At 31.0% G+C, this 10,271-nt stretch overlaps 1 protein-coding gene across 3 annotated transcripts; it reads left to right on the forward strand.

The window, feature by feature from the left end:
- The first annotated feature begins 3,214 nt into the window (after window positions 1-3,214).
- Window positions 3,215-9,816, forward strand: LOC11406709 (auxin transporter-like protein 1). Of its 3 annotated transcripts, none has more exons than XM_003616551.4 (9): window positions 3,215-3,892; window positions 4,064-4,258; window positions 4,550-4,735; window positions 4,994-5,106; window positions 5,222-5,405; window positions 5,618-5,715; window positions 7,120-7,327; window positions 7,701-7,958; window positions 9,361-9,579. In XM_003616551.4, the coding sequence occupies exons 2-9, from the start codon at window positions 4,085-4,087 to the stop codon at window positions 9,577-9,579; spliced, it is 1,440 nt and encodes a 479-aa protein (XP_003616599.1). In that variant the 5' UTR covers window positions 3,215-3,892; window positions 4,064-4,084. The 3 variants fall into 3 exon arrangements, with proteins under 3 accessions (XP_003616599.1, XP_024639980.1, XP_013454250.1); XM_024784212.2 differs by having other exon boundaries at window positions 3,216-3,892; window positions 4,080-4,258; window positions 9,361-9,816; XM_013598796.3 differs by having other exon boundaries at window positions 3,216-3,892; window positions 4,095-4,258; window positions 9,361-9,816.
- Window positions 9,817-10,271: the final 455 nt, after the last annotated feature.

The raw sequence follows: 10,271 nt of genomic DNA on the forward strand, positions 1-10,271 counted from the left end.
CTGTTTTACCTCAAATGAAATTTTAGTCCCTATATTTCTTAATGTGTTTTTAGTTCCACACCTTATTGCAATTTTGGTTTCAATCCATTGTTTTCCTGAAAAATGACAATATTTTGGCTCCAAAAGTCGTGATTTTTAGCTCGTATTTTAAATTTGAAGAGAAAATTTAAAAATAAAATCACTTTTGGGCTAAAAATCAACACTTTCTATCCCAAAAATCACCATTCTAGAGTAAAAATAACTGGCTATGACTAAAATTACAATAATGGGTAAAACTTGGGACCAAAAACCTAAATTTTAAAAAGCTGCAACTAGTAAATTAAAGTAAATGATATTTACATTATATTCAAGTAATACAAGGGGTGGCGAAGATAGGTTCTCATAGATAGGTTGTGAGTATTATCCAAGACATAGGGGTGGCTGCCGCCCCATTTCTAATGCACTTAGTTCCGTTCCTGATTAGGGATAGCCACATTTTTGGCTAACTCCAATATTTTCATTGATGTACCAATATGTATAACTCATTTGTTTGTTAATGAAATGATATAGACATCATTCTTAAAAAATCTAATAACATTTTCCATCAAAGTGATAATCTTTCTTGATTTTTTTTTTTAGTAATTTAGTGGCTGGAGTTCACACATTTAAATGTGAAGAAGTGAGGTGTCTAAGGTTTGAACCCCAACTCCTACATAAATTACGCAATGTCCTTACCAATTTAGTTAACTTCACTCGAACAGTTTTCTTACTTTTTTTATAAATAATAAAAATTTGATAGGAACTATGTATTTTTTTTTTCCTGTAACGCGAACAATTTTCTCTAGATTACTATCCCTAAAAAAAAAAAAAAAAAAACTCTAGATTCCAGTTGTTTTTTCTGTAACGCGGATGATCAAGACAAACGATATTCATATTTATCATACAGTCTATAGTTTTTTTTTTTTTGGTCTTAGATGAAGTGGTAATCCACTGAAAATAAACTCACACACAACTGTGAGGTCCCGGGTTCGACCCCAGGTCATAACGTCCGACCTTGCAATTTCGGCATTTGCCAGTTGAGCTAGGACTTCTAGACAGTCTATAGTTTTTCAATATACTAATCTCGTTTTGTTAAAAAAAGAAAGAAAAAAAGAGGACTCTTATGACTTTGATTTATGGTTATCAGATGGTGTTCTTCTGATTGCCTATGATGTGTTGGTTTGGTGGTGTGAATTTAAGATTGTAACATAGAACGACAAAATTTAGATCTTATTTGAAATAATTATAAAATGATCTTGAGTGACACTATTGTTAATAGATTTTTTTTATTGAGGGTAATCATATTCGACGTGTGTGATTTAAAATTGTAAAATAAGATTCCATTAAACCTTTAAATATAATTCCGTCTGTAAGCTTAGTTAAATTGGTAAATACAATACAGAATATATATACGGTTTGAGGTTCGAATCCCTAAAAAAAACATTTTGTGGGCCGAGATCTAGGATTTCATGAGCATTTTTTTTTTCCTTGTCGATAATGTTTTGAGGTGATTTTGCAGAAAAAAAAGTTTTAAAATAAAAATTTGAAAAACAAATTTTCCTATGGAAATGTTCTATTTTTGTAAAAAATATTAGGGTATTTAGACCAACACTCTTATATTGATTTTATTTAATATATAAGTGAGTATTGGAATGAGTTTTTTTTTAATAGTATTTAGCGTTGAAAAAAGAATATTGATTGCATTTTTTCAAAATGGTCAACTATTATTATGTCAGATACCAAATATAACTCTCGGTACTTATTATAAGAAATAATTAACTATTTAAGTTTGTTGTATAAATAATGTATCTAGTCCATATTTATAACGAGATACATTAATTATTCAATAAACTTAAAAAATCAATTGTTTCTTGTAATAAGGACCGAAAGAAGTATTTCTATAAGTTGAAATTTGACTATTGATTAGAGTTTGACTTTTTCTATTCACATCCATATATTGCCCTTTTATATAAATTTTTTTAAAACCTTAATTTTATTTATTGTCGCTAAGTTTAACCCACAAACAAATTAAAGAGTGAATCAAAACATCTTTCTTCCATACTCGATTGCATATTAGTAAGTCAATTTTTTTTCTTCAATAATGTTAGTTTCAATTTTTTCTTCTTGTTCAATTGTAATGTACACGGTTTCAATTTACATTGTTGAAGCTAACTTAAATTCAGTTTAAGTAGGTTCATGTTAATTAAGTTTACATGAACCTACTTAAACTGAGTTTATATGACATACTTAAAATAAGGTTACGTAGAATTATTGAACAAGATTGATATGTACATTTAAACTCAGTTTACATGACCTACTTAAACTAAGTTTACATGACCTACTTAAACTGAGTTAAAGGAAGAGGGGATTTGGGGTGTAACTAGGGATGTGAATAGGCTAGGCCGAGCTAGGCTTTATGCGTGAGTCTGGCCTGCCATGCAGCCTGTCATAGGCTTACTTTTTAGGCCTGAGTCTGACCTTTTGAAAGTCTGATACGGCCTGCTAGCCTGTTTAAAAGCCTGCTTCAGATAAACATATTTAAATAAGCAATGTGATCTAAGTTTAAATAGACTAGGGAACTAATATATCAATTAGATTAAAGTCTCTTTTGATAATCAACATGAATTTTCAGGGTATTTGGCTATTTATTGTATCAGATTTCAATTCTACTTTATAATAATACATATAAATATGCAAAAAAAAATTAATGTAACTAATAAAATTACAGAATAAATTAACATATTTTTATTTTAATTGAAAGTACAAAATCTAATATAATAATAAATAAAATTATCCATATTTATTTAAATAGCTCGGTCTAATAGGCCTAAGAGGCTTTTTTAATGGCCTGCGATCTGACTTTTTAAGCTAAATATGCTTCTAAAAAAGTCTAGGCCTTCTCTATTTAAGAAAAAAGTCTGATCTGATATGACCTGTCGTAGGACCCTGTAAGCCGGCCTAGCCTATTCTCATCGGTAGGTATAAGCAAGAAAGAAGGAAGAGATTTTTTGAAAATCAAATTTTATGAAAGAATAATTTTGTTAGAATGTAAATATACTAGAAAAAGGCTATATTGATTTCCCTTTTCAGTTTTCACCCCACCAATAATTTTTCAACATTATTACTCTACTCATACAGTATACGATACTGTCCCTCCTCGTACACTACACATTTTCAATAGGCTTTACAGCCAAACAGAAAACACACAGAACCAACACAAACTCATAACTGATAAAAGGAGATGAAACAGACAAGTACACTCTATAAAAACCAAACATCTCTTTGAACTCTTAACAATAAAACCAAACACAAAATTTCAACTTTCATTTCTCCATTTTTACCTTAATTTTTTTTTTCCTTATTTATATCTCAACCATTCTTCAACTACAATCTCTCTCTCTCTCTCTCAACTATACTACCTTTTGTCAGATCTTAATGCTGTTTCTTGCATACTGAGTATATAAGTATCATATCTTATGTATTGAAAACCGTTATTTTCTGCCAATTCTTTCCACAGAACCAGCATTTAAGACTCTGATTCATTTACCTTAACCGTTATTTTCTTTCTATTGGTGAATAACACTACAAATAGAAGAGAGAGTAAAAGTTCAAAAAATATTACCGCAACAATTGACCTATAGGGTGGTTTTGTTACCTTGTTTCTTTTCTTTTGCCTTGATTGAGAAGAGTAACGTGTTGTGTGTAGTAGCAGTTACGAGAAAGTTTCACATGATGACACACAAACCTCATTAAAAACAGCAAAAAAGGAAGAAAAAACAACATACTCTGTTTTTCCTCTGTTTTTGTGTTATAAAATCTTATTGAGAAAGCCTTGAGTTTCATCACAAAAGAGCAGAAATTTGAGTAAGATTAGGTGAGTTTTGATGACCCTTTATACTTTATTTTCATGGGTTGGTAACAAAATCTCTTCTTTTTATCATGTTAAAATTGTTTTCTTTTTGAGTATGATTTGATTTGTGTTTGGTAAATGTCTAACTCAATAGTTTGATGTGACTGTTTATGTATATCTGTTTGAATTTTGAAGATCTTTATAATCACAGAAACAATGTTATCAGAGAAACAAGGCGAAGAAACAATGATGTCAAGCCTTAATGAAACAATTGAGCTGAATGAAGAAAGAGAGGAAGAGAAAGGAGCAAGTCCAGGTTCTGGTTTCAAGAATTTTCTTTGGCATGGTGGTTCTGTTTATGATGCTTGGTTTAGCTGTGCCTCAAATCAGGTAAAAAATAAACAGAGCTTTTAGATTTCGACGCATGTTTGGATTCTAAGTGAAATCAGCAGAATCACGGTGAGTCACTGTAATTTTGACAGAAACTATGCTTTAAAGCTTTAATGAAGTTTCGGACTTACAGTGTCACCGGGATTTTGTTAAATTCAGTACACATCCACATCTAATCAGTCTCATCATTCGAACTAAGATTCTTTGACTGTGACCTTTTTTTTTAGTGTGTGAGAGAATTTGATTCTTTTTATTTTTTAATTTTAATTTTTGGTTTGTTGTGTTATGCAGGTTGCTCAGGTTTTGTTGACACTGCCATACTCATTCTCTCAGCTAGGAATGATTTCAGGCATCATATTCCAAGTCTTCTATGGATTGATGGGTAGTTGGACTGCTTATTTGATTAGCATTCTGTATGTTGAGTACAGAAGCAGAAAGGAGAAAGAGAATGTCAGCTTCAAAAATCATGTCATTCAGGTGAGGTCACACCTCCCAGATATAAGAAATAAATTATTCTATATTGTTAAAATCAAATCAAGGTTTTAAATTGTGGTCACATCGTAATTTTGATATCTCAAAATATTGTGGTCGAATCGATGTGATCGGATTTATTATCGCGGAGACATAAAAAGTCTCATGGTCACAGCCGCTATTGCGGTTGCAGAATATTTTTTAAAAAAATTAGGTTAAAATGTTTGAAGAAAGACATTGATGGTTTAATTTCATTTTGTGCAGTGGTTTGAAGTGTTGGAAGGTTTACTTGGTCCTTATTGGAAAGCAATTGGATTAGCTTTCAACTGCACTTTCCTTCTCTTTGGATCTGTTATCCAGCTCATAGCTTGTGCAAGGTACAAATTTCATTTTTTTTTCTTATAACATTAATTTATTTGATTAGATAATTGAAGGACCATATTGAATTGTGGACTTAATAACATGTTTTTGGTTTTTTTATTCATTATGCAGTAACATATACTACATAAATGATCACTTGGACAAGAGGACTTGGACTTACATTTTTGGAGCTTGTTGTGCTACAACAGTGTTCATACCTTCATTCCATAACTATAGAATTTGGTCTTTCCTTGGCCTTGGCATGACTACATACACAGCTTGGTATATGACCATTGCAGCCATTGTTCATGGCCAGGTAAATACATATGTCTTGATTTTCTAAGTCCAATCACTAATTTAGTCCCTAAAATTGTAGGAATGGTATAATTTGATTGGTGAAATTAACACAAAATTCTGAAATATTTATTGAAATCCAAAAGTCTCATCATAATTGAATTTCAACAAGTGGGGTCTCTCTCTCCTTTGAAATATTTTTGTTTAAAGAAAAACCATGGTTCATTTTTGCAGGTTGAAAATGTGGTTCACTCGGGTCCAAAGAAAATGGTTTGGTATTTCACTGGCGCCACAAACATACTCTATACTTTCGGCGGGCACGCAGTCACAGTGTAATCCACCAAATCTTTTTTAATCTATTTTGCTTATTCATTTAGACAAAGTAATCATCATAGTTTTCTTTTTTGTCTCAATACAATGAAACATTGAAGATTAGTAAGAGAAGTTTATTGCACGGATAATATACTTTCTATACTATGGTTGCAGCTTTTGCCTCCATTTTAATGAGGACTTCTTATGTAAGACAAAACAGTAAAATCTGGCACTACACTATTGTCTTGGCTAACGGTTATTCTCTGACTTTAGCCTTAAAATATTTCGAACCCTTTAATTTTTTAATATAAGCTCTGAATTAAGATTATGCCTTCCCCCTAAGAGACATTTTACCTCACGATGTGTGTCCTAATTTGTATTTTTATACTATGTGTGTACTTTTTTTTTGAAAGAATATATGTGTGTACTTATCTTTTTTTTTTTTTTTAAGAGATGTGTGTACTTATCTAGTGACATTTTGTATTATATATATACTTCCATCTGTTTTATATTAAATAACACATTTAAAATATTTGTGTTTCATTGTTTGCAACTTAAATTTTTTAATGAAATATGTATGAGTTTTTCCAAAATTACCCTTATTTTGATTGAAACAATTGGAAATGTAGGATGGTGTGTTATAAATGATATAACAAAAGGATATTATAGTCAAAATAAAATTTGTACAATGCAAATTCTTTTAAGATGAGCGCATTATTTTTAAAAAGTTGTTAAAATAAGACAGTTAGTGCATAGTTTAAAATATTTAATCATTTTTCTATCAATGTTTCTTACACATTTATGAATATTTTTTATATATGCACTTGGTCCTAGTTTAATGTATCATCTATGAGGAAATTAGACAACTGAAATGATTCATGCATGGGACCATGGATTTATAACATAAAAAAATGCATAGTACTAAAAATACACTGTTCTTTGCCTTATTGGGAAACTTCTCTATTAGGCAAGCTTGTATATTTTTTAGTATATATTTTAACCTTTTAGGGTAATACAATGCATTTGACTAAAAAACAAAAAAGGGTACAAAACATGCTAGAAGACAATTCCAACACATTTGGACATATCACATGAACATGAAAACCTATTTTAAATTTGAGGCATATTAGTAAAAATAGTAGGAATTTGAGGCCATTACTTTTCCCACCTTATGAGATTCTCGTGCGTCCTATTCAGATTCTAAAATCCGAAATATTTCAACGTATTTTTGAAGGTTTTACAGGGTTTTTATGCAGTTCGGATTCTAACATACGAACTGCATGGGACGCCTGAAAATCTCATAGGATGGAAAAAGAATCAGTTGATTTTAAAAAAGCAGAGGATAAATGTATGGGTGATTTTGCATATTCAATTTGACGATGTTTGAGTTTACACTAACATGGACCATGTGACTATTATTACAGGGAAATCATGCATGCAATGTGGAAACCTCAGAAATTCAAAGCTATCTATTTTTTTGCTACTCTTTATGTGTTCACACTTACCCTACCATCTGCAATTGCTGTCTATTGGGCCTTTGGTGACCAACTTTTAGACCATTCCAATGCTTTCTCTCTTCTTCCTCGTAATGCCTGGCGAGATGCTGGTGTAATCTTGATGCTCATTCATCAGGTTCATATATATTTTTGTCATTCCCTTCCCATCAAAATTGTTAACATACTAAATAAATTATAATTGACTTAATCAGAAATTTAGCCTAAACCAACTTTTCATTTAAACCTATTTTTCGATTTTTCAAACTTTGATTCTTATTGTTTTGAAAGTCGTAACAAACATATGAGAACTTTTAAAATTGACTTTTTTTACGATAAGAAGTGTAACAAGCATGCCCTAAGTATTTTCCGTTTCGGAGATTATTTTAAAATTTTGTTAATGTCACAATCAAATTGTGTGACACCTACATTGTATTGTGCATATGTTTGATGCTAAAAAAAAATGTTGTTTTAGAGACTAATGACATGCTATATTTATATGTAAATTGCAGTTTATCACCTTTGGATTTGCTTGTACACCATTGTACTTTGTGTGGGAGAAAGTGATAGGAATGCATGACACAAAGAGCATATTTTTGAGGGCACTAGCAAGGTTACCTGTGGTGATACCAATATGGTTTTTGGCTATAATCTTCCCTTTCTTTGGTCCCATAAACTCAGCTGTAGGGGCTCTTTTGGTTAGTTTCACTGTCTATGTCATCCCTGCTTCTGCTCATATGCTCACTTATAGGTCTGCTTCAGCAAGACAGGTAAACTGTCCAATCTCTCCACATCTTTGTCTTTTTTCCTATAACATATCCAATACATAGTGAGATTTTACTCATAAGATACAATAGTAATCACTATTTTGACATGTTGTAGGTCCAATTTGGTTTAACTTTTGTAGATATATGAGCTTTTCAATTGATATAAGTATTTGATTTTTAGCTAAAAGGAAACCATTACAAATTTAGGCAAATTGTATTTTTAAATGCTTTGATAATATTTGATAATTGTTTGAAACTTCATCGAAGGTAGATGTGTCTTTTAGAAGTAGAAGTTTATGGTCCTTCTTGTCCTCACGGTTGAGACAGTGACTTGATCAATACTGGTACGACTAAAACATGGAAAACCAAACATATGTGCCTCAAAACTCAACTCGTAATTGTTTTTCCGTGTTTTTGTCAAATTAAAGCCGACCAAATCACTTTCTTAGCCGTACGGACGAGGAGGACTATGAGTTTGTACTTCAGAGGGGCATCATCAATCATTGTTAAATTTCAAACGATAATTAAATATTTGTCCACCATAATTTTATTGATGGTTATGAAAAGGTTAGATGGGAGAGTTTATGAGAATATTGAGATTGATAAGCTAATTTCAACTTATATTATGATTTGTTAGTTAGAAGATTCATAATCATTGTTTACTTTTCTCTAATTTTTTGTTGAAATTTTTATCTAAACTTACTCTTAGACAATTAATTTGTAGCTTCATGATGATTTAACTTGGAAGTGACTTCCCATGTTAATGGCAGTATAAATTCTAGTCCCACCAATTCTATTAATCATTCAAATTGACATTTTATGATACATGATTAGTTTGGTGCCACTTCTTTGTCATTCAGTTATATGCTAAAGTCATATAGTACCATTGGTACTATTTAAGTCACATGCCCCACATTATAAGTTTTAACACAACCTAACACTATCAACTCAAGTGTCCTTACACAGTACTCAGTGATCAAATCATTGTTTCTGTTTATGTTCTTAAGCTTAACATATTCTCATTATTAGTCAACAATATGTAACTCTGAACTTTTTGTCTTACTAAATGTTCAAAAACTTTAAACCATGACAATATTTCAAAACCTCCTCATCAAGGTTTAAAATTGAGGTAATGGTGATATTGTGTAGAATTTTAGTCAAATATGGTTGATGCCTCTTTATAGGTCTTTTTAGAAAACTAAAAATGGAACAGATCTGTTAAATCGAAATGAGGTGTAACGAAAACCAACTACGATATTGACAGTTTGGTTCAGTTCATGAACTATCGATCATAGTTCAATGTGGTTCGGTTTGGTTAAACCGTTCTATTTTTCTAAACAATGCCAATATTCGATTTGATTCGGTTTTTCTTCATTTACTTGATTAATTTTTTTTCTCTTTTCAGAATGCTGCAGAGAAATTGCCCAAAGTTATTCCAAGCTGGACATTAATGTATGTGATCAATGCATTTGTGGTGATATGGGTTACTATTGTAGGCTTTGGATTTGGAGGGTGGGCTAGTATGACAAACTTCATCAAACAAGTTGACACATTTGGATTATTTGCTAAATGCTACCAATGTCCACCAAAACTACCAGCTTCCAACCACACAATGCATCACTGAAAAGTGAGGAAAAAAATTATGGTCTTTTCTTTGTTTTAGTCATATTTTCCATCCCTTTTTGTTTAATCACCATATAGATACACTATTATTGTTAATGTTTGTGTTCCTTGTGTAGCAAGGCAATCTTTTTATTATTTTATTTGGTTTTTGATAATCATTTTGGATATAACCATAGACTTGATTATATACAACAAATGTTGGATTTGGTGATTGGAAATTGGCATTTAGCAACATCAAGTGAAGCATGCATGTTTCTAATAGTTCAACATCCAATACATAAGACTATATACAATCATTTGATTTGTTTTCCCTTAACATATCTACTATTATTATAGTAGACATGTGTTTGTGAAGATTAAAAATACAAAAGCATGAAAAAGATTTCAAAATTCCTTTCATGTTGAAATGTTTAACATGAAGAAATAATGTGGGAGATCTTGAACTTCAAAATATAAAGAGAAGGGGATTTTGGAATTTGAAATAAAAGGAAAAAAAATTGCTCAAACGTGGAAATTTGAAATGTGAAGAGTAAGAGAAAACAACATAAAAGGATCATTTTCCATGTTGCTTGCTATATCTTCCAAGCCTAGTTATGTGATTCATGAATTCATCATTGTATTTGTCATGACTAAAATAGAGACATACATGCTGCTTCTAATTTTTTGAACAATGTTTTAATATGAACTTGAGTT

The sequence above is a fragment of the Medicago truncatula genome, chromosome 5, assembly GCF_003473485.1.
Source record: "Medicago truncatula cultivar Jemalong A17 chromosome 5, MtrunA17r5.0-ANR, whole genome shotgun sequence".
NCBI lineage: Eukaryota > Viridiplantae > Streptophyta > Magnoliopsida > Fabales > Fabaceae > Medicago > Medicago truncatula.